The 24,095-nt window shown below is 40.5% G+C and overlaps 3 protein-coding genes across 38 annotated transcripts; 2 read left to right on the top strand and 1 right to left on the bottom strand.

Moving 5' to 3' along the window:
- Nucleotides 1-74: 74 nt before the first annotated feature.
- Nucleotides 75-1,967, bottom strand: Sou (Souji). The gene has a single exon (XM_064686418.1). The coding sequence runs from the start codon at nt 1,799-1,801 to the stop codon at nt 416-418; it is 1,386 nt and encodes a 461-aa protein (XP_064542488.1). The 5' UTR covers nt 1,802-1,967; the 3' UTR covers nt 75-415.
- Nucleotides 1,968-2,655: 688 nt separating this feature from the next.
- On the top strand, nt 2,656-10,697 carry RIC-3 (RIC3 acetylcholine receptor chaperone). Of its 36 annotated transcripts, none has more exons than XM_064687052.1 (12): nt 2,656-2,785; nt 4,120-4,564; nt 4,683-4,799; nt 5,031-5,185; nt 6,049-6,192; nt 6,256-6,382; nt 6,606-6,626; nt 8,658-8,764; nt 9,095-9,280; nt 9,396-9,488; nt 9,636-9,785; nt 9,847-10,697. In XM_064687052.1, the coding sequence occupies exons 2-12, from the start codon at nt 4,339-4,341 to the stop codon at nt 9,979-9,981; spliced, it is 1,461 nt and encodes a 486-aa protein (XP_064543122.1). In that variant the 5' UTR covers nt 2,656-2,785; nt 4,120-4,338; the 3' UTR covers nt 9,982-10,697. The 36 variants fall into 36 exon arrangements, 25 of the variants coding, with proteins under 25 accessions (XP_064543122.1, XP_064543113.1, XP_064543110.1 ...); XM_064687043.1 differs by lacking the exon at nt 8,658-8,764 and adding an exon at nt 7,131-7,423; XM_064687040.1 differs by lacking the exon at nt 8,658-8,764 and adding an exon at nt 7,128-7,423.
- Nucleotides 10,698-10,893: 196 nt separating this feature from the next.
- ND-B14.7 (NADH dehydrogenase (ubiquinone) B14.7 subunit) lies at nt 10,894-11,943 on the top strand. Its single transcript, XM_064686838.1, has 4 exons — nt 10,894-10,980; nt 11,187-11,449; nt 11,509-11,603; nt 11,662-11,943. The coding sequence occupies exons 2-4, from the start codon at nt 11,193-11,195 to the stop codon at nt 11,814-11,816; spliced, it is 507 nt and encodes a 168-aa protein (XP_064542908.1). The 5' UTR covers nt 10,894-10,980; nt 11,187-11,192; the 3' UTR covers nt 11,817-11,943.
- Nucleotides 11,944-24,095: the final 12,152 nt, after the last annotated feature.

Genomic DNA, 24,095 nt, shown 5'->3' with positions numbered 1-24,095 from the left:
CTGCACCTAGTGACAGACATTGGAGTAGAAATCAAGCGATGTGCAAATGGAAAATATTCAAAAATAACACAGTATTAGAGATAAATGTTTATTTATTATGCATGTAATTAAGAACTAGTGGGATTTTGTTTAATGGGGTTGTTAGGACTTTTACTCGTAAAAGTTCGCGGCTCAAGTAGTTCGATTCCGCCTAGCAAATTTATCTAAAGAACAATCTAGATGAGCGGCCAATTGTAAATAACATTTAAGGAAAAGCTGCCGCAATTCAACACTTTCATCCGCTCCGGTCAGCCAAACATTTCGTCGTCTTCCTCCTCCAGATCCACGCTCGAACTGCTTTAACCGCGCCAATAGGCAGGTTCACATTTTATTATATGTATATGATATTATGATTAATTGTTATTAGGGGCTACATTTAAAAGTAAATACGAACGGCCTCCTCGGCATTCTGTTCGACGGGACAGTAAGGACACTTCAGTATGTGCCCATTGCTCAGCTTGTGCAAGGCGTCGTTCGAGATGACATGTCCGCATGTCAGCTTCTTCGGTGGATTGTCCTCAGTGGTTTGTTGCCTGAGAATCGGGCAGGCGAAGATAGAGTGAAACCGAAACTCTGGCTGCAAATCGATCTCAATAGGCAGCTCGTCGCAGCCATTCCACATGCCCAGCACCTGGCGCGACTGCATTACCTGCTTGATGTTAAGCAGCGCAGGCAGCGCGGTGCAGCCTGCGTTTACCACCACCGAGAGGGCCGAGTTTTTGCTGATGCCCAACAGCTGGCAAGCGTCCTTGAGGAATGTGAACGATAGTTCAGTCCACATTTCCTGGGCAAGAAAGATCTTGTAGGGTGTTTTCTCAAGGCCACCGGGCAGATATATAAAGCTGGCCATCAAGTTGGCAATCTCATGCTCGTAACGCACGGCAAACTTTTGAAAGTTGGTCCTGGCGTACACGATGGCTTCGTGCTGGGACTCCAGGCCATAGGAAACCAGCTGCATGAATCGCATGCGATGCAGCCGGAACTCGATGAGCGAATGCCGCTCCATCAGCTGGCTCGAGTGCCGTATGGCCCACTTGAGGGCTTCAGACAGCTCGCGCTTCTGTATCTGTATCCAGATGCTGTAGATTTCGGCGAACTCGCGTTCCGAATCGAACACATCTTGGGCATCGTTCTCACTCATTTTACATTCCTTGATTAGCGTGCGGGCAACCTCGTCCATGCCCTGGCGGCAGTAATGTTTGGCGATGGCCTTGTTTAGTAGCATTAGGTTGTCCTCGTCCTGGAGTGCGTCCACGCGCATCGTCGAGCTGAAGTCAGAGCTAAAGTTGCGATCGATGGCCTTCCCAATCTTCGAAACCGAACCATGCGAGTCACGATGTTCCGTTGACAACTTCTGTACGCGATCATTGCACTTTAAGATAGCTTCTCTGATTATTTCCATTTGGCTATCGGTGAGACGTTGTGGAGCAGTTGGCTCTGTCTCCACTTGCATGCTCACGCCATCGCCCATGGGATCGTCTGTGCTGCTCGTGCCAGGCGCATTCATTTGCGTACCAGTATTGAGCGTGGTAACCAGCATCTGCTCCGCATTCCCCAAAACATTGACCAGCTCCGACATAAGCGACGCAACGTCTCCGATTTCGACCGAAGCGATCTCGTGCAGTTGCTCCAACTTGCTCACAACGCGGTCGAGCTCTTTCTCAACGGTCAAGCATGCCTCGTCGTCCATTATGTCGAACTCCGTCTGTGGCTCAGCAATAAATTTGGTTAATTTGGAGCGACGCCAATCAACAGCGCGCATTAGGTTTTTAGCCAAATACAATTTACGATGTTTTTAAACGCTATTTACTGGGACGCAAATCCGTTTTTCACTCCACGTTCTGTGTACCAATATATATTTATTTGGCAAATCTCAATTTTATTTTGGCTTTGTCTCTACAATAACAACACAAAGAAGAGCACCATCACTACCAGAGTTGCCCTGCAGCTCATACACGCACTTTTTTTCAATATCGCATTATGACAACTCTGGTGCACTGAGCAGCTGTTCATTATATGAAGCACGACAAAAACGCAAAATATGTATGTGTATACATGTATTACCTCAGATATTCAACTTACCCTGTGCTGTTGATTTAAGTAAATGATTCTGGTGCTTATTAAGATTAATGTCTGTCAAATTAAATCATTATTTCGCTACATAATAGACCGTTGTATGCGTAGACATTTAAGCCGGGAGAGTATAGATGCCAGGGTTGTGTTTTTGCTCAAGGCACGAATACCCAGCAGAACCTTGCTGTATAACAAAAGCACTTTACACAACCTGCTTTGCCGACACAGCGAATTTTCCAACTCTGTTCGATCTAACAAGAATACAATTGTTTTTTTTTTTGCCATGGTATTTGTAAGGAGCTAAACGTTTCGACACGTAATTAATAACTTTACAACTATTATTAAGATTGTTGTTGATGTTCGCAGAACTCGGATAATTTGTTGTTGTTTCTTAGTACTATTTATTAATATTACAAGATTGACAAACAAAGACTATATGTTAAAAAGCGGATAAAAATGGAAATAATTGGCGCCTAACTGTTGATCAATAAATATTAATTTGTCTAAACGTTTTGCAGCACTGCTACCAGACTGATTTGACTGTCGATAAATTGTGGTGGTGGACCAATAGGTTGGCCAGACGTATATTGATTTTCCGACCACACTTCATAACGACAAACACATAGTTTGAATTTAGAATTTAAGAGTTTTTGAATACTTAATTTAAATTAAGGTAAATTTGGATATGGATTAGCTTATGTGTTCAGCGGAAATTGCGAAAAAAAAAAAGAAAATGTGCATCAATAAAATTACGTCAAAAGTGTCACAAGTCGAGCGTTACATATTGGTATATTTATTTATAAATAATTATGAAAACATTTGTGAAGTGTGCGACATTGACTTCTTACAATGCCCGTGACTCTAAAAATAACCAATGTGAGGAGCACTGTCCATGTCCAGCGAATGTCAGATCTTGACCATACTAATAAAATCACGAAGGCACAAGTATTTAGAGATACTTAGCTGTGCCATGCGACTTGTTAATTAGAGTAAAACAATTGCAGAAGAGCAAAAAATACGTATGTATGTGTGCACTTTCAACACTTTCGCTAGTCAATGAGCTCGAAAGCGAAATGAAAATTGTTAGAGAGACGCTACTGTCTGGTCCCGACAAAAAACATTAGTACAATATACATATATATGCATGTTTACAGTCAAAAGAGCGTGCCGTGGAAATGATAGTAAATGTGAAAACAAACAACAAAAAAACAAATGCACATACATATGCACATATACATACATATGTATAGTGGTATGAAAATTCCGATATGCGGCTGATCAGCGCGTGCGCTTGTCCGGGTCCGTACACGGACGGGTCCGGGACTGTCAAAGTGCGCGGCGAGTGGAGGGCGGGCATGTTGCAAATTATTTTGTCGTATTCATTATATTTTAGTTTCGGCCAACTGTGCTGCAAATGCGGCACAAATAACAGACAAACGCCAAAAATTATGGCCGACTGACCGGGCGACGCGAGCAGCGAGCGACGCGTCGTCGTCGTCGTCGACGTCGCTGAGCTGTTTTTAAAAATTCGCTAATAGTTTCAAAATTTTGCTTGGCCAGTTCGGAAACAACATTGGAGCTTTGCGTAAGCATTCGTCGTTCGCAGTGCTATTGAATCTCTTAGATCAATAAATTTAAATTATTACTCTTGTTGTTATTGTTGCTGATTTGATTTGATTTTGTTTTGTGTATTTGTTTAAATGTGCGATCGTTAAACGTAAAACTGTGCTCAGTTTTGATCGCAATATTTATGGATCACGGCAAGAATTATTAGACAGCCAAAAAAGACTGAAAAGTGTGAGCGCTAAAAATAAAATAATCGGGACTGCTATTTATGTAATAAAATTTTTTGTGGCTAAAAACATCAAAATTGAAATACTCTGTAATTGTGACCAGGCAAAGTGATGTGTGCTCAGCTCCAAATAGCTTCAATATACGATATATACGAGGCGAATGCTTGTGCACAGGATTTATATAGATTGAAAATTGTATGTGCGTATTTTTCAGATAATGCAATAACAAGGCAGCAATAAATAGGAAAACTGCATTAACAAACGTAACAAAAATGAGCCAACGCCAAAGTTAACCTCAAATATTCGAACGCCGAAACACAAACAATAAGAGCATCAGGTAAAACACCAAAGAATTCTCAACTGGAGTACGAGCCGACACGGAGAGTTGCCTTAAGATTTGAGCTTTAAAAGGAACGCCTGCGAACACCTCAACATGTCCACAACATCGTCGCAGCATCAGCCAGAAGCGAAGCAGAAGCAGAAGAATCGCTCAGCCACGGAGGAGAGCATGTCGCCGAAGAAAATGGGCATCATTGCCATTGTGACCGTGGTGGGCTGCATTGCCATATTGTGGCCAAAAGTATTCCATCCCATGATGTTTGGCGGAGCGCCGCCCAAGCCAAGCTTTAAGGATCAGCCCCAGCGTGGCGCACCTGGCGGTGAGTGCTGGTCTTCACGTAATCTAACTATTATTTTAATTTATTAATTTCTTTTGTTTATTGAATATTGTACGTGTTCGTGTGTGTGTGTGTGTTGGTGTTGTCTTGCTCTGACCAGGTTGTTGTGATGTCGTGCTTGACAGGGAGCAGTTCATGAATGCCTCAAAGCCGGGCCTCGAGCCGTTCGGCCCCCATTTGTATCGCAAACAGATCAACTTGTATACGGGCGAAATAAGTAGGTTCAAACCGTGAAGCGTTTTTCCCCTCCTCGTTAATTAATGTTCAGCTCGACTAACGGCACGATTGTCTTGAATGTCTAACCAATCTAACGGCTTTTCTCTATATCTATCTGATAAATACTCACATATTTAATCCTTTCACCAACCGATCTACGAACATGTTGATTGTTTTCCTAACCCCTGTCTGTACATTGTTTAATTGTTTGCCATATGTTTATTTCGCATAGGTCTGCGTCAGGAACGGCCAGCCCACCTGCATCCGGAGTCCATATATCAGGCGATGCGTGAGCGGGGCCGCGCAATACCAGCCACGCCCACCGTTCCGATAGTCGAGCGCAAGAGTTCGCCGAGTAACCCACCGCCCCGCATCGTTGACGGCCGGGTGAGTTCCGACTTCGATTTGCAGCTCATTTTCCATTGACGACGAAGTGACGCGTCGTCTCATTCGCATGGGCTTCGATGGGGACGCTGGGGATGAGACATCGGGCCAGTCCTATAAATAGATGCGTTTATTTTATTTGGATTTGGGTTTTGTTTTTATGACACTGCACGCAAATTGAAGGCAAAAGACAGCCGAAAGAAAATATATACAAAAGCAACCGTAAAGGAAGAGTGGGATGAGCAAACAAAAAAAATATTCTTCATATTGAACTTGTGCCAAATCCAATGCGCCACCTGCCCGCGCATCCATTTGTTGTGCTAGGAAACTACAAACGGTATATGGAAGTGGAAGTGTGTGCGGTTCCGACCTCTAACACATACATACACATGCAGAGGAACTCTTTATGACAGGGTCCGATAGTAATTAGGTTGTATTTATAGTAGAGGATATTGTTGTACGACAAAATTACATCTTTACACTAGCCTGGGATTAAGAATCGTAGACCCCTCGTTATTTAGTTGCCTTAATCACGAGGTCACTCTATATATTGATGATGAAATGATTTTTGGGGTATTTCCTATGACGAAATATAGATTAGGAAACTACAAATGGTATATGGAAGAGTGTGCGGTTCCGACCTCTAATCCTCAAATCCAATCAATAGTTACATTAAGTTACATAGATTTCCTAATATTAATAATGAAGGATATTGTTATAGGTAAATATTACACCTTTACACTAGCCTAGGATTAGCACAAGTACCCTCGCTATTTAGTTGCCTCAATCACTAGGTCATTCTATATAAGGAGGGTGATATGATTCTTGTTTTGAACTTAAAATATGATCTTTACTTTTACCTTAAGCCTGGACCCATACCTGGCATGCGACCGCCAATGGGAGCGGGTGCCTTTCACCAGCCTCAGCAGCGAGCCGGCAGTAGCATGGGCTTCCTGATGCCGCTCTATACCATTGGCATCGTGGTGTTCTTCGGCTATACGATTATGAAGGTGGAAGAAACTTGAAGTTACTAATTGCGTGAAGCATTATTAAAAAACCCTTACAATTTATAGATTGTATTCAAGAAGCAAATACCAAATGCACCGTATGGTCCCGCACCAACGGATCCAGGCTTCCGCCAAGAAGTTTTTGGCCAACAGAATCACAGTCAGGTGGAGGATCTGGGCGGCACCAAATTGGGTGAGTTGAAATATAGAGATGATGATAGAGACTTCTAGTTCTACTATAACGACTTTTTTTAGTTGCACACACTGCATCCTTATATACAATAAACACACACACACACACCCACACACACTCACACATATACACAGACACTAGCACAAGTACTTAACTCATAATCAAGTACTAACCAAATCGTTCATCTGTTTTTTGAATTTTCTGCATTGCCATTTGCGAAAAGGTTGGCGCGAGCATCAGACAAGTAAGCTAGAACACGTTTTGTTTTTTTAAAAGTGTTGAGTTTGAGTCCTTGTGCGCTTTGAGTAGTCGATGTTGTGCGAGAAGATGCGCACATTAGGACGAGAGCGTAGTGAGATCTCTGATCGCTCTGTTCAGTTTTAAAATATGTCCTCCTCATTTGGTGTAGCTAACCAAGTGCAACCTTTGATGTATTCTGTTTAATTTATAGATTTTATATAAATGTTGTACTTGTTTGTATGTATGTATTTAAGTGTCTACTAATTCACAAGCCATAATCAAGCCAAACCAAGCCAAACCAAAACCACATAAGAGTAGTTAGAGAATATCTGTTCATACATATGGTAGTGATAAAATACGATTTCACACAGTTCTGTTCTCTCACCTTATTATCGTTTAAAATTATTATTTTCTGTTGCTGTATATAAATGACTATGCTAGCTGTTTCGTTGTCCTTGCCTCAACATAATTGTTAGTTAAAGCAAATCCTACGAACACTTTTTAGGAGGAACTGCGACGAGCGCAGCGAATGGCAGGCGCAACGACAAGGAGCTCTACAAAGCCACCTTGTCGGCCACGGAAATGGCCACCAATTTGTCCAGCACGCTGAAGGCGCACCAGCAACAGTGCCACGCCCAGGCACTGGCCCCCAAGACGCTGGCCGAGGTGGAGAAGTCGCTATTCAATAAGGAAACGGAGCAGCTGATGGAAATCGAAAAGTTGCGCAAGAAACTAGAGGACACGGAACGAGAGATGGCAAAATTAATTGCCGAAATGAACACCGATCAGTATGAGGCAAAGGTTAGCATCCATCCAAACGTAGCTAGCCGCATTCATGCACAAGTGCGTTGCTGTCATCCACGTCATCCCGTGGATGATAGTAGCGCCATTGTCCATGACATTTACCCATTTAAACCAGTTAGATTTTCGCACAAATTTAATGTACATTTGTACATCTGTATGTATACACATTTTTAGTTGACGCGTGCAGTTTTCATCGGCGTTTGATCTCATTTATTAATATGCTATATTTTTGTATTCTCATTTTCAAGATGATTGCTATGAAGTTTCTCAAGCGGCAGCAAAATTTCTAATGCAACCAACATTTATTTACCGCATATATAATACCAAATCACAGAAATAGACCAAACTAAGTACAAGTCATGAGTTCGTTTCTACTTTTGATTTCTAGAAATTATCGAGTTTTATCTATACCTGTACATGTACGATTCCCTAGTCCTCGAAAAGTTTGACATTCTGTTTGTGTAAACGCATAACCAGCACAGATTCGTAAACCAGTGTTGTACAAATCCGTCTGCTCCTGAGTTGCATGCGGGAGCGCGGCTTTATAATATCGCTTCTATGGCTCTTGATGCCCCCCCGCTCAGTATCCCAGTTATCTATGTATGTCCTTCTCTCTGTTTCTCTTCTTGTTATGCTCACGCTTCTCCTGTTGCATGTGTGGGCCTCGATATGGACTGAACTCTCTTTCCCCTTCTCTCTGTCACTCTCTGTTGCACTCTTACTTAACTATTTGCCGTCTTTCTTTCTAACTTTGCTCGTCTGCGATCGGCATGCGAAACTGTAGCCATACTAACTAACTATCCACAAATACTAAATACTACTAAGTATGTATGTTTATACGTAATTGTGTCTGTAGCTCTCTATTACTACTTATATCAATACTTATGATGATGGGGACATATTTTAGAAACCAAAACAAAGAGACTGGAAATTAACCATACGTACATAAGTATGTGCAATTATGATATTTATGTATGTGCTTAGATACTTTTCGATTCATAGTTAACTCATGCCAATTCACAATTCATACGAACTTACATCGAAAAGTTAAGCCTTAGTCAAAAGCAAAGCCAATTGCCAATTGCCTATTGCCAATGCAAAATGTTTATTAAATCTACTTACATTCTGTCGTTTCTTCGTTTCCATGTTACACATGTACAAATATATATATATATGTCTCTCCATCTTGTATATTGTCGATAAAATATATAAAAAAAATGATATCGAGTAGTTGTAACGGCTATACAAGGTCTTATAGACGCTGCCGACGAGCAATTGAACGGTCGAGACGTGCACGGGGCGAGGAGCGAAACTGAAACTGAAACTGATTTGAATAAGGTTAGCGTCGACAACGGGCCCGCAGCAATCGTTGAAAGTTTGTTAACTCTTTCGTTTTGTTTATTAACCAGCCAAGTAACTGAGAACCCCAATTAATGCACTTTTTTCGTTGCGTTTCTTAACAACAATTAAGTAAATATTCAAAGTAAATATTGTTTCATTGTTCTAATTAATTTAGTTAATTAAAAATTAATTTCAATTTATTTGTGTTTTTTTTTTTTTTTATTTTTTGTTGAGCCAACCAACTATAAAAATGCTCAGTTCTTTTGTTCACTTTAAATATTTCAATTTTATGCCAAAATTAACGATCCGAAAATAATTTTCAAACAGCATCACGACGACAACGAAAAAACGAATTTGACAAATGTAGAAAACCAGAACATTTCCAATGGGCATACATCTAACGATCAGGAGCAGAACAAAACACAGGGTATAAAGAAGGCGACTAACACAAAACAACAACAACAGCAGCAGCAAAGGAAGCGACGCGACATCAGCGCAGAGCGTGAAATGACGGTAAAATTACATTTTAATTGCAACTCTGATTTATACAGTTATACTATTATATTGTTTTTGTATATACTGGCATGATATGTGTATATAATTGTATACATACATTGATGGGGTGCAGGTTCTTGGCATGGAGGTAACAGCTAGTTGCGAGGGCGGTCAAAGATGGACTGGACGCCCTCCAACGCCTGTTTTCCGCGCAAATAGTGAACATGTAAGTGCCTCTGTTGCACCTTATTACGATCTTGCGAATCCAGCCATAGTCAAAGAAATTTCCAAGCAGCGAAACACTTTGAAACATCTAGTGCTTATGAAAATAGTATCCTACATATGACTTACAATTGCTGTGTTTTCATTTCAGTCCAAATTGGAAGAAAATCTACCCGAGCCGCAGTCCATTTACTTGGAGGGCGCATTGGCACACGACTCACAGATTTTGGTGGCCGATTCACAAACGAGACGTGAAGAGGTCTACGATTCTGAGCTGAATGGATCATCTGAGGAACCAGCAGTAAATAAAACAAACTTCTTTTGTCACAAAAAGTACAACGAATTTTGTCTTCTTATCGTAGGTCATACTCAGCAGCAAGATGACGTTATCATTAATTAATTTGGATGCAAATCAACAAAATGGTAGCCAAAACAAACACGAAATTGAGAGTCCCTTGGCTGATGATATTGAAATAATTGGACACGACGAACACTAAAATGTCTACTACTTTTATATAATGCAAACTATATATTCTATATATGTATGTTTGTCGCATAACGTTACGGCAATTATAATGCAAACATCGAACCAAATCGCATTGCTTTGCCTAACTTGCTATTTTCAAGATTATTTGAAAACAGGCATCACATGATTGGATGATATGAGTGAATTTTACCAGGTTCACCACGAATGTTATGACTGATTAAACAAACTTAGATCCTGTTCTTAATTTGTCATTTGATTTGTATATAATTATGCCCATATATGTATGTATTTATATATATATATATATATTGTGTGATTGATCGATTTTGTTCTCGAAATCATATAGTTTTTGCTTTGTATCTGCACCTGTTCGGTCAACTGAACTTCTAAATGTATGCCAAAAAAAATTCAATTCAAATGGATATCCATGCCTCCTTATTAAATGTGCAAGATTTTACGTGTATATTATTAATTGAAAGGCAAAAAACTAGTCTACCATCATCGATTTAAGAACTAAACGTATTCACATTTGAAATCAAAAGAATCATTTTTAATTTTTAACGATAATTTTTCGAATAAATTACATCCTCCATAGAACCAATACAAAAATGTTCGATTGCACCTCATGATTAACATTAATTAATGTTAGTGCCACAGTGTTTGTGAATTTAGAATAAACGGAATACGTGTAAAAAATAAATTTTAATCATGATTTGAGAAAACCTGGATTTCCATATTTATCAACTTAGGTAAATAAAAGATACAATTTGTACCTCTAGCTTTTCTTGTTTGCTAACGATATTTTCAAAATCGAAATTACGGTTTATTAATTTGAAAATGTTACGAAAAATCCGCTTCATTTTACTTTACAGCATGTTAAACTCAAAATGGCATGTTGCTAGTATTTTTTAGTATGTTAAGGGTTGTATTTTTCTGTGGTTGGTACACACTGGTCAACAGCTGTTTTGCCACTATTTTGCGTTTGGGAATAATTACGTAAATTCGGCAGGTTAGTAAATTAATGGATAGATTAAAGCATTTATCGTTGAATTAATTGACTAATCAAATGATAATGGACCAGGGAAATGTTAACAATTGTCTGCAATGCCCAAAGCGCACTGTAAAAACACTTGGCCAATGAGCGGTAGACAGAATAGATTGAATATTTATGTGATTATTATTTACATGCATACATATGTTTTTCATGGTATCTAGGCAAATATGTCGATCTTACGCTCCAAATACTACGACTATCCTGATGGCGAAGATGCCTTTGGAAAGATTGTGGCCACAAACAAATATGCCTTCGCCGCCGGTATGGCGTGGTCCACATTCGACGTGATGACCCTCACCAAGCCACAGGGCTACATACCCACTCTCGGAAGGTTTGCCTACAACACGGGCCCGCTGATGGGCATGGCTACAGCATTTACGCTAACTACACTCGCTGCCACAAATGCCCGCGGCAAGGATGATAAGTGAGTGTTAACTAGTTGAGCTTTCTAGTCTTGATTTACACATACGCAATCACTTGCAGAATCAACTACCTGATTGGAGGCTTTGCTGCTGGCGGCGTCTATGGCGCCTGGAAGCACAATCATGTAGCAGGCCTGTGTGCTGGTCTATTCCTGGGTAAGTCGATGTAGACTCGATATAACGATTGTGGCATAACGTTTTATTCTACTGCTAGGCATTGCCGGTGTCATCAAGAAGATGTCCATTGAACAAGGCTGGGAATTTTTGCCTGACCCCCCCACGCATCAATATGGTGGCGTTAATATTGCCAAGAACGATTACACTATTATGGCCGAACGTCCCAAAAACTGGACAGCGGAAAAGAAGTAAAGAGCCAATCACTGACCATGGTTATAAGCTCTTTCGTGTTTTTAGTTATTAATGTACCGAAGGGAAACCGGCAATTGTGTAGCTTACAAATGAATGTAACCGAATAAATGCCAACTAAGAAGTGATACATGAAGCATATGTCCGCTTCCAGAGGCACCTAGCTGGCAGTGGCAGCTGCGCCGAGAAGAAAGCGAGCCAATCGCGCAGATATGCACAAAAGTTTACATTTCAAGATGTCACAAAAAGCTTTTCAGCGCTTGGGCGCGAATTATTGACGCCAAAGAGTCAGCGATCACATAACAGTCAATAATAACAACAACAATAAGAAACAATATTCGGAATCCAGTCACGCTCACAGTTAAGCCAACAGTTTTTGGGTTCTTCGGGGGCCCATTTTAAAAGCCATGAATGTGCACTTAGTCACTTGGGTCTTTTCTCTTATGCCTTTTTACCTTTCTTAAGCGTGACCGTGAGTCATGCGGCATGTATCTACCTATGTATGTCTATATGTATCTGTGACAGCATGACACGCATAGCAATCATAAAGCTCTGGCTGGCCTTTCGATTGGAGCCAGCAAACTACATTAATCTTGTATATGGTATGGGTAAGTGCACATGGTTCAGATGCTTTACATTTAAGCAAATTAGCTGCTAACGTGTTACTAAGTAAACATTATCAGTTTATAATGAGGATCTAGCGATCGCAGTCTATCGCGTGCGACCATAGAGAACAGGTTTTAAGCAAAACTTTAAAGCTAGGGAAAATCTCTTTCAGTTCACACATAAGCAACTATTCTTCTTGCACACTTACAGGAAATTCCGTCGAATTGCTGAGAATTGGTAGGCTGGAGCCACTGTTACGACCATTACTAACGCTGCGTTTCCTGTTACCAGTTCGAAAGTTTCTCATTTTTATTATTTTTTATTGTTGTGCGTTTCTTTTTGGTGCTAGCTGCTGTTTTGCTGCACTTCGCTTTCTTAACCTTTGCCAATTCTGGGCTGAGCTCAACATGGAAATTGCAACGCCAGCAACTGCTGAAAATCAAGATCTTCTGTCTTAAACACGAACAATCGCGGCTGCGGTTCGTTTAGCTGAGCTGAGCTGAGCGGTTACCATGTGAGAATGCGAATGAGTCTGAGAAAGCATGAGGGTTAAGACCTCTTCGTTTTTAGTGTTTCATAAATTTTGCGGTTTCATTGTGGCGTCGTGTTCTTCTTTGATGGAATAAAGTTTTGTTCTGTGACTGACCTCTAAGCTGAGAACCGTTAAACTTGCATTGCGTAAGATGATGCTAATTTGCTCAAGGGCTTGTAGATGCTTCTTTGTTATATTGTATTTAATTTATTTACATATATAGTTACGAAATTAAATTTAAAGGTGTTGGACTTTGCCAATATAACCTCGGACAACTCTTATACACCAAAAAAAGGCTACTAATTCCAAATTAGTGTAACCTCACTTATCAAAGACAAAAAACCTAAAATGTATCAATTTCTGTGTTGCCAGATCGCTACAGATCCTTGGAAATGGGTTTAATGGTAAAAACCATGTCCACCGAATGTACACACTTGCGGATGTTTCTGATAGAGATGTGACTCAATTTGATTGGCTATATACGTTTTTATACAATAGATTAATTATATATTGGCTGGCACAACGAATTCTAAGCGTCTTTTTCAAATTTCACCTTGATCTTTGTGCGCGTTCCACGGAGCAGCTCCCCACAACTGCTGATCCCCCTTGCAGGCGCGCAAACCAGTTGAGCAGCTTGCCCCGAGAGAATTAAAGTGCGCCAGTGCCCGCAGTCACTAAGACTGACTAATCTCTGGCAGCTGCTCCACTTCGCTGTCTGCCTGTTGGCGTGCAGCCGCAGCCGGGTCTCCAGCTGTCAGACTTGAGCATGAGCATAAACTCCGCGATCGGGCTGTGATTTATGGGATGCTTTGTGCAGCAGTGCGCATTTGCTCGGTTGCCTTGGGGATGACATCATCATTGGCAAAAATTCATCCATCGCAAGCAAAACAAATCGCGTATTTATACGAAACATTTGCGGATCCCAGTTTCGCGTTGACAAGGAATATCAAATCGGACGGAAACGCTGTGCAACAAGACGCTTAACAGTCGCATACATCATATATGCATCATAATATCGGGAATAGCTAAAGAAGGGAACATTTCTACCAACACACGCAAGTACGTATGGAACATTTAAATATGGTTAAGCGACCCTTAATGACACTTTTTACTAATTGGCGGAACACTGCCGAGCCCGACCCTCTGTTAAATGTCAATTATTTGCGCCCCTGATGACACTTATCCTTCGACTCGGGCAGTCCTTTGCCGTGGGCTCGCGTGTCAACAGGATACAAAAACTAAATATGCAAATGTCAAGCAAGGATTACAGCAAAGGTCTCTGGGGATTGCCTCGAAAAGTATTTGATATTTATGGAAAGATCTTAAAGCTTTTAAATTAATGAGACACTTGAAAACACAATGGAAGACTTCAGTTTGTAATTGTCATGTCACAACATTGTCCCGCAGCGTGTGTGTGTGTGTGTATGTGTGTGTTTGTGTCTTGGGTCTTGGGAGAGGCGTTCGTAATTAATCTTATTACGACTGCAGTTGCCCACATACCCTCCCCGATGCCAGAGTCTAGCTGGCATTTATGGAATTGCGGGTCCATCGTACGTCGCACATTCACATCTTGTAATCCTTTTAATAAACCCGCGCAACTCACGCGACACCAGCGTCAATTAATCACCAAGATCGCAACGGACACGGAGGCGTATGGGTAGTTGGGTAGATGGGCAATGCCCGCTCCGCACAGTCACAACGCACATTCATCCTCATCTATGGGTCGGCAACACAATTCTGCAATTAAAGATCGGCGACAAGGCAGCGCACAGCGCAAAAGAAGATACACTCGCACACACGCACACACACACATAGAAACGTGCGCAGCTGTGTGTATCTGCATCTGCAACTACTATACACATTTGTTGTCATTGAATCGGTGTCAACTCCAACGACTTGGCCGCGCACAGTGGGTCAATATCTATTGTGCTTATATATGGGCAATTTTACCGAACCGTTTCGACACCTCAAAAATTGTGTATCTCTCAAGTTAAAGAAACGATTGCATGATATTTTTGTTGTTTATCTTCCGATCTGCCCCAAATTAATTTTTTAAGATATTTGTGAAAATGCAGTTGGGAGATGTTTCACACTTTCGCAAAATCCACCGCTTCGTGGTGGAAAATGGGTGTAAAAGATTAGATGGGCGAAGTTCGGGGCTCAAATTAATTTCCCAGAAACTTTATGAACATTTACTTAAGACATATTTGACACTTTTCGGCAAATCCATCCCCCTGCGTGGAAAATACTGGGCGAATTAAAGTTGAGTCCGATAGGCTTCAACTTTCTTTTATTTTGGTTATTTCTTTTTCATCCGCTCGGCGTCAAACTAATTTTCTTAGATATTTTTTTTTAAATGATTCAAATAGCTACTTGATCACTGTGCCCGTGCACACATCAGATGATTCTGCTACTGCCTAAGTAGATACGCATATGGGGCCAGGGACACAATCCATCAGTGCATACAGCTAAAGCATCGCGCAGCTGCAGCTTGGCTCCGGTGCGGGGGCTATGGTCAAATGGGGGGAGGGGAAAGAGAGAGAGAGTATTCATTGCTTGACATTCTGAGTAGCCGCCGGCAAACAGACAACAGACAACAAACAGCCTCGCTTTCGAGATGCAAATGCAACAGCAACAGCAAGAAATGCACGCGGAGCAGAGTCCATATCGGATTCACTTAACCCGATCGGCGACTGCCAGCGCCGGCATGGGGGTCATAAGTGCAGAGTAAATAAAATATATTTCCGAGTTGAGTTAGGCAAGAAGACGAACACGAAGATGATGCCAGGCCTGAGACGTAACAAATAAAGTGATTGAATGCATTTGGCAGCTGTGGGAGCCGAGGAGAGGGGAGATTGTGAATGGGGAACCGGGCAAGCTATTGGTGTTCCAGCGACAATAGCACGCTTTGGGGTCTCCTTACGATCATTTATTTGTTGTTGTGGCTGATGTCTCCGCATCTCAAGTTGGATAACAACAAACAACATTCAAAACCGGTCGCCAGCGACAGATTGATTTCTTTTTCGTTTCCTTTTCGCATCCATCAATTGTGGCAAGCAGCGAGACACCACTTTTGGTGCTCAAGTTCCTACAAGCTGACATATTTCAATAGGCCCTCTACCATATACTCTTCTATATATGAACATACATATGTTTTATCGTTCAGTCCCGTGGAATGCCCGGGCGGGATGATGCCCATGCTCCAGTTGTTTTGATTGACAACTTTCAATGGACCGAGGGCATTGTCGTTGACAATAAAATGTTGCAACACCAAGAAGCTCAACAGCTCTTCGACGATCTACGTCAGGGTGCTTCACTATTTACATCAATTGGAAAAGTTGTCCAATCTGCAGCCTGAGACGATGGCAAACATGTTGCAGATGGAAATGTTTATGTCGTAATGAATTGTTTCTGATTTGGCCATAAAATCGCACAAAGCACAAAGTGCGTGGAATTGTGGCACAAATGCATAAATCAAGTTTAAATTCGTCACAAGCGACTCCCAGATTTCCGGAGGGCTGCCTGGCAAGAGACAGGTAACATTTGTTGCAAACGAAGTGCGACACATGGCTGCAACTTCCCTCCTTAACGGGGCGTGGCATGGAGCGCCAGTGTTCGTTTATGCTCTTTGCCAACTTGCAGCATATTCAATTATGAGGCCTGTGGCAGCTGCTAATTTTCTTTGTTGGGTGTCTTCGTTCCTCGATCCCATCTCACACTCACACGCACACACAGATGTGATTTGAATGCGAATATGAATACACAGATGAATACTTGGTGGCGTCGCTGGCTCCTCGAGTGGCATTCTTGGGCTGCCTCATGCCTTGGCCTTTCTTTCGAGTGGCTTCCGTTTGCGGCCGGTCGCACAGTAAATCTTCGGCTGGGCGTGGCGTGGGCGAAGGCGTCGTGACTCATGTGAACTGCAACTGCAACCTCAGCTCAGCTCAGCTCATATGAAATCAAACTTAAGGCACGCGGGATGAACTTTTTATTGTCTGGCATTTAAAACCAATTCCGGCTGCATCGTCTCCGTTAAGTGCCCCTAATGGCAGTCGATTGACATCGATCCATACGCAAGTGCTGCGACCGCCCAGACCCAGGCCCTGGCCCAGGCGCAGGCGCAGCGTGCCCCATGCCCCATTCCCCATGCTCCATTCCCCATGCCCCATCAATTGCCTCAACTTGAAATCTCAGCAATATTGGAAGCTTTCAATTGCCAGCTACTGCTACGATGGCTACTTGAGATCCCCCCTCCCCTGGACTGTTGCTTCCCCCTTATTTATGGACTGCATTTCATGCCACTCATTTGCTCTTTTATGCTGGCAACGAAAAATCTCTGCAACGCATTGTTCCCAATTCCATTTACAATGCATTTTGTTCGCCGAATTTCCTACAGTGCATTAATTATGAACGTTGAATACCAAGAAGCGAGGGGTATATACGACTAAGCATTTGATTTGTATGCAGTAGATTAATTTAACAATTTAAAATAAACTTTTCAGCTATATTGACTCCACTGTAAACTCCTCTATTTATAGATAAAAGTTCAAATATTTCAGGATATTCTTCTCACTCTTGTTTAGAGGGTATTCTTGTGGTCTATTTTATGAGAAGATTCGAGTAACTTAATCATTTTTGGGCCTGTTCGGCCGTCACTTAATTGATTCAATTATGCAGAGCAAATCATAATTTTCGTTTGATCAAATCTCACGAGAATTTCAATTGTTCGGCCCCATGAAGTCGGAACTCAATAGAGGCAGCTTGGGTTATCGTCTCTTAATTTTGTGAATTATGCGCTTATAGAAAAGATTTAAAAACATTTAAAAACTATTCCCCCCTATGAACAGAGTTAACTCTCCAACGGACTTTTTGATTGATCACCACGTGTCCGCTTAATCTTTATTAGAAACTATAATACAAAAAAAAACTTCTCAACATTTATAGAAACGAAATGTATATTATACACTAGGGAGCAATAGGTTATAATCGATTGAGGAAATGCATTTTACAGTTTTTGCTAAAACAATAAAAATGTTATTCAAAACAGTAATATTTCTGAGAATGCAGAATCTATAATTGTATGCAAATATATAATTTTCTAACTATATATATGTATACTGAGAGAAAAATAAATCTAAAATGTAAAATTCTAGAGTATTAGATTGTTTTTAAATACAGAGATTTCTATAAGCAGCTATTCCTAGCCTGTTAAACAAATAGGGATAAGTTTTAGAAAATTTAAGTTTGATATTTATCCGAAATGTGCTTATTCTCCTTATTCTCTAAGTATCTAATATTTGCCGCCTATATTAGCCCATTTGCATAAAGTATATCGTATTTAAACAGTTTCTTCTAGACATACAATTATTTCTGTTAATGGGAGCAACTGTATTTTGTACATTAACTTGCCTTTAGAGGCCCCTTATCCATAAGTTTAATTTCCAATGGAATTTTAGTATGCGCTGAGCTGGGCAATTTTTCAATCAAGAAACAGGCGTCGGGTGCTTCTGGAAAATGTGCATACGTAGAGTTTTATTCATAGCTATATCGGATTCCGGCATCTCTGACGCTTTGGGGGCGAGTCCATTTCCATCTATCGCCACAATTGGGGCGACGTCGATTGTTTTGTCTGGGCGACTTTTACTTTGTGGTTGGGTCTATTGTCGAGACCCACTTAGACACATGGACAGACATCGAGACAGCGTTCAATTTGCGGTGCTTCTTTGGGTCCCCTTTGGGTGAGCTCTGTGAGCTGCTCCGCAGTTATCTATTGAACACATTTAGCTCTGTCAACTTTTTCACTGTGTCACGCTTTAATTGTCGTTGTCTGTCGTTCATTTTGTCGTATCTGTCGTCAGTTACTTTAATTTCGGCTAGCTTCCGTTTTGTGCTCTGCTATTTGTACCCAGTACTTGTGGCACAAAGGGTTAATAGATTTGCTTTGATCGACGACCCAGTTTACAACATGGATAAAAACCTAGATGATCGGAGTCAGAAGTAGCAGAAGTGTAAGCCAAGTTTTATATAAGTACGACTTAGTCTTGACTCAACAAGCAAGTGCGGGGTTGATTTAAGTTCAAGACAAGGATGTTTTACGAATGATTGGATTGAAATTACCTACATTTGAAAATGAGAACTGGGTTGGCAAACGAATGGTTAATATTTGTTTGATTTTATTTTCCAAGTATTTCTTTGATTTTCATTTATTTATAAAAGTACTTCATTTGTATGTTATAAATACGTTATAATTTTACGTATTTGATCTTGTTTGTTTATGGTCGCATAACTTTAATATAAACTTATTTTCAATAGTAAAATAATATAAATAATATTAATAATAGAAGCAGACATTAGTCCAATTAGCATAATCCCGATTCAGTCCAGTTTCAGGTGATGTGCAGTCGCTTCTAGATGGTTTTCTCAACCTTTTTTCTCTCTGTATTATATATCGCTTGTCTTTTACGAGGTATATCAAAGTTGGCATTCGTTTTATTCGAGTTTTATTTTCGCTTTTGTGCGCCAATTTCGTTTTGTTCGACTGTTTACTCTTGATCGCATTGTATCGTTTTTATTATCTATGGGTGCGCTACTTATTGGACGCACTGTGGACATTCGAGTGGGTGCAGGTGGGTGCCCGATTGTTAACTGTGTATAGAGACTCGCACATAGAGAGTACGCATTTTGGCATTGTCTCGCTTCCATGCCTGCTCCTCACTCGCTTGGTCACCTGCGCGCAGCAATTCGTGACAATTTCCATTTCTACAGGGTATTCATCTCCAATTTACAGTTGCTGTTGTTCTGCTCCCGGTAATAGAGATTCCCAGCACACAGAGTCGATTATCACTTTTCGACATGCTTTTGACTTTATGGCCAGCATCGAAGATTTGTCGCCGACGACTCGCAACATGTGGAACTCCCGGAAAGTCGCAGCCGTGGTAATTACACCCATCACGCACATCGCACATAAAAACGGTGCATCTTGTCGTCCGGGGGCGGTGGCATGTTTTTTATTTTAGTGGCAATTTAAGAGGAAAGCTCGTAAAAACAAAAATTGATTCGGTGGCAATGGGTGGGCGTTGCACTTGAGTACAGCATAAAGCTAGATTTAATTTGTAATATATGGAACCCGAAGAACCAAGTAGTATTTTAATAATACCAGCTTTGAATAAGGCTTCAAACGGGCTTTGAGCCGAACCGGTTCCAATTTGTGAACTAGCAACTCTTTGGTTCAGAATAAATAACTTAATCATAAATATCTTGTTCCCATTGCATTTATGGCAGATGCAACTTTTGGCATAAAAGACCCTATAATATTTTTGATAATTAAAAAATTAGTTATAAAAAATGATTTATAAATTAGAAATAGGATTGCATAAATAAAATTTTGTCAATATGAGATGCAAACTTTAAAAGAACCAAGAACCGTTCGGTTCTAAAAATATTATATGGTCATATCGGTTCTAAAGGAAGGGAATTGGTTTTCAGCCTTGGTAGTAATATTACTTAAGTTTCTCAAGTCTTTAAACTCCACTTTTACATAGTTAATTTTGAATTTTTTATGTAAGTATTGAAAAATTTGATTGCCGTTTTGAATATCCATTCAATGGCTGTGATAAAATTGTAATCAAAATTTTATAGATCCCAGACAAAGAAATCAAATTGCACTAAATCAGAACTAATGTGCCTTTTACTATGCGAGCTTGTGCATGTATTTATTTCCATTTCCCTGTTTATGGAGTGTCGCGTTGTGAAATTTATGGACATCGCACATGCCACAACAAGCACCCTCCGAGGCAGAGACACAGTAGGGCCTGTACCTAGTCAGAGCTGGAATGGAACTGTGCAGTGGAGCCTTTGTGTGCCCATGTCAGAAACATTATCGAAATTGAATCACTTGAGCAATTTGTAACGCAACCCACCCCGGCGGACAGTTAACCAACAAGCTGGAAGGGAGGCTGTCACAATAACAAACTAAAGTAAACTCGGAGTGCATATGACACTCGTACTCCCGGGAGGGGAGCTGGGTTGAATCTGGGCTTCTGTCTGATAAACATGACCAAAAAATGTAAACATACGCTGTTTATTCTAAACTCTCCCTGTTACCAAGTCCCCCAACTTTGTTTCGCTTTCCGTCTGGTACCCACTTTCTATTTGCATTGCATCAATTTTTGAGTACACTGGAGCTGGGCAAGGATGACGCTAAAAAGGCAAACCCCGCAATGAAAAGAAAACAAAATAAATGGAATTACCAGGACATAGCAGCGGGCATCCTGCGGCGCAGCCTGTTGAGTAATGTGATGGCCGCACGCGTCTCGCAAAACGGAAGGAACGCGGAACTTACCCCAGGAGCACACGGCAGCTGCTGCAGGACCGAAAGGGCTGATATTGGACTTGTATTTGGCGTGGGCGCAGACCAGCTGGATCAGCTCCTGGTGCTCGGTTCAGCTTGCTGATTTCATTACTGCGCCTCATGTTTATGCTGACTGCACCAAATCCGGTTGCCAGGCCACGCCTTGCCCTTGTTGTGACAACCCCTGATGACTCCCTGTCCCCGTTTTATGTGCCCCTTGTCCATGAACGTGCATTTGGTGGTCTCTAAAGTCGTCGTTTATCAGCAGTTAAGTCCTCTGCTAAGTCAAACGTAAACAAATACAACCCTCGGGACTTACGAATGGGACTTCAAAACTGTCTTCGGTATATTTATTGCCTTCGTTCGGCTTTCTTTTAATAACTTTGCCTTCGATGGGGCTTAGCTTTGTTTCTTTTCATATTTTATATATATGTTTTTTAAATAAACAAACTAGAAATCTCTGGAAAAATACATTTTAATGAATTTAAAACTAGGATTGATTTATAGTTTTATGATAGCAAGAGTTACTTTCGTCCCACTGTACGCAGTTTGTGAATAATATATTTTCAACGGATAACTTACATAGAGTTTATGTAACCCATATTTACTAATTAACATTATTCGGCTCTTGTTTCAAGTATAGCTTTATACAGCTGGCAGAGTGAAATATGCACCAAATCTCTGGCTTACTCAACATCCACGAAAAACAGATGGGTGAAAATTTTAAACAAAAAATTTCCGATAATACAAAAAGCTCGTAACTCAATAAACGCACAGCCTGTTTCTTTGCTGTAGACAAAGTCTATAATACATAAATGAATTGTAGCTTTAATAACAAAAAACAGAAGTCAAGGCATTTATTTAGTAAGTGTTTCACTCTTTTCGCACAATCCACCCACATCCATGGAATATGCAAGTCAAAGGTTGAGTGGGAGTAGTTCAAATTGTAAGCTCATTTACAATTCAGACTTAATCAATACGTTTCCAGCGAATTTACAAATTTCACCCAGAACTGTGGAAAATTGGCGGAAAACGTTTGAGGGCAACGTTTTTGATCGGCATTAGATTTATTTTCAATAATCTTTTAAAGCAAGAAGCTTGGCTTATTATAAAATAACATAAAATTAATGTTCAAATAGATCGTATGTATGAATGAAGAATGTTTATTGAGACTAACTACATACAAGAGATGTTAACATTAAAAAAAATCCCTTATAAAAAGCTACTAAAAACTATTTTTGTATAAATAGTAAGCAAAGGCTAGTTATGAAAAGAACACAAGTGACTAAGTCCAATTAGAAAAGTTGTGTTTTTTTAATTGAATGAAAAACAAAAGCGAAAGTAAACAACGCGTTGGCTAGTCGTCGACATTAACCCGTATTAATTATAATCATAAACCATAATTTTCACCCAACACGCGGCGAGTAAAAAGAATCACTGACCGGAAAGTCTGAACTTTTGCGGGTCTGTTGGCTGAAAAAGAAAGCGAGCGATGCCAACTGCACACATGTATGCTTATATATATAAGATATATACTTTTATGTACGATATACATTTCGTATAACGATCGAGCACAACCATGCTCCCAAACCAGAACAACTTCTCTGCGTGAAGGCGCGACGCGCGTTAATCTGGCCACCAAATTGTCGAGGGGCCAAAAAGACAGTTTGCCATTTTATGCGAAATGTTGGCATAAAAGTCAACTGTCAAATAGGTCGGATAACATTATGCCCCCCTCCGGTAGTCTTGGGTCCTGGCTGTCGTTACAGTTGAGCGCGTTTTGCGTGCAGAAACCAGAATTTGAATTATTTTCGTCGCGTGGGCGCCCAAAACTTGACTTCGATAGCAAGCTAAAATTGTCAAAGCGAGTAGTATGTAAATTTGGGAGCTTTACGGAGACATTGGGCATTCGGTGTGACGCATAAGCTTAGCTCTTTTTGTCCTTTGTATCTGCAAAATATCATTATTAACATGGATTGTCTTTTTAAATCATCTAATGCAGAATGGAATCCATAGATTAATATTTGTGTTTTATCCAACTTATATATTATTATCAGAGTTAAAAAAAGATTTCTTATAATTAGAATAAGAAATAAGAATCAGTAATTAACAATAATTTTCCATTTGAAACATAAGACATAAGGTACTAAAGAAAAATATTTTATTTACTGAAAGAATTTAATAGAAATTCAAGCCAGAAGAAAAAGTTTAAGTTCTTGATACTTACACATGTACATTTAAGTAAGAAGCATAATATCAATTTGCAATTGTTCCCACACTTTATAAATATAATAATATAATTTATCTGCCCACACACCTCTTTAACGCAGTATTTGTTATTTAACTCACCTACTCAAATTCTCAAGATGCCTTTCGACACTTTTATGTAGCTCTGTATGTATATATATATATGCACATGCATATACATATAAGCTTTATCTTCCGTTGTAAGTTCACATTTTATCATCATCTTTTGCATTTTACACGCAACTCTGTTGCGGAGGTGCCGCAAATATCTGGAAATGAAACTGGATTTCGTGGTGTTGCATGTGTGGGTGTGAGTGTGCGTGCATGTGTGAGTGCGAGTGCATTTGGCATGGGGTTCGCCTGCCCATGTCCGTGTTGGTGAGTGTGACACTTTTCTCTTTTATTGCATTATGACATTTATTTATGATCGCTCTCCCGCCCCGACACAAGGCAGGCCCAACTGCAAGGGGAGTGTTGAACAACGACATGCAAAGGCAATTCTAGGGTTGTTTCTTGTGACACTATTCAATGTCGCATTCGCAATGGT

The sequence above is a fragment of the Drosophila montana genome, unplaced genomic scaffold (genome assembly GCF_035044405.1).
Source record: "Drosophila montana isolate Dmon_TW-CO22-7 unplaced genomic scaffold, ASM3504440v1 contig_3200_1, whole genome shotgun sequence".
Lineage (NCBI taxonomy): Eukaryota > Metazoa > Arthropoda > Insecta > Diptera > Drosophilidae > Drosophila > Drosophila montana.
The sequence above is the reverse complement of the archived record's forward strand: the minus strand, read 5'-3'. Positions and strand labels throughout refer to the sequence as shown.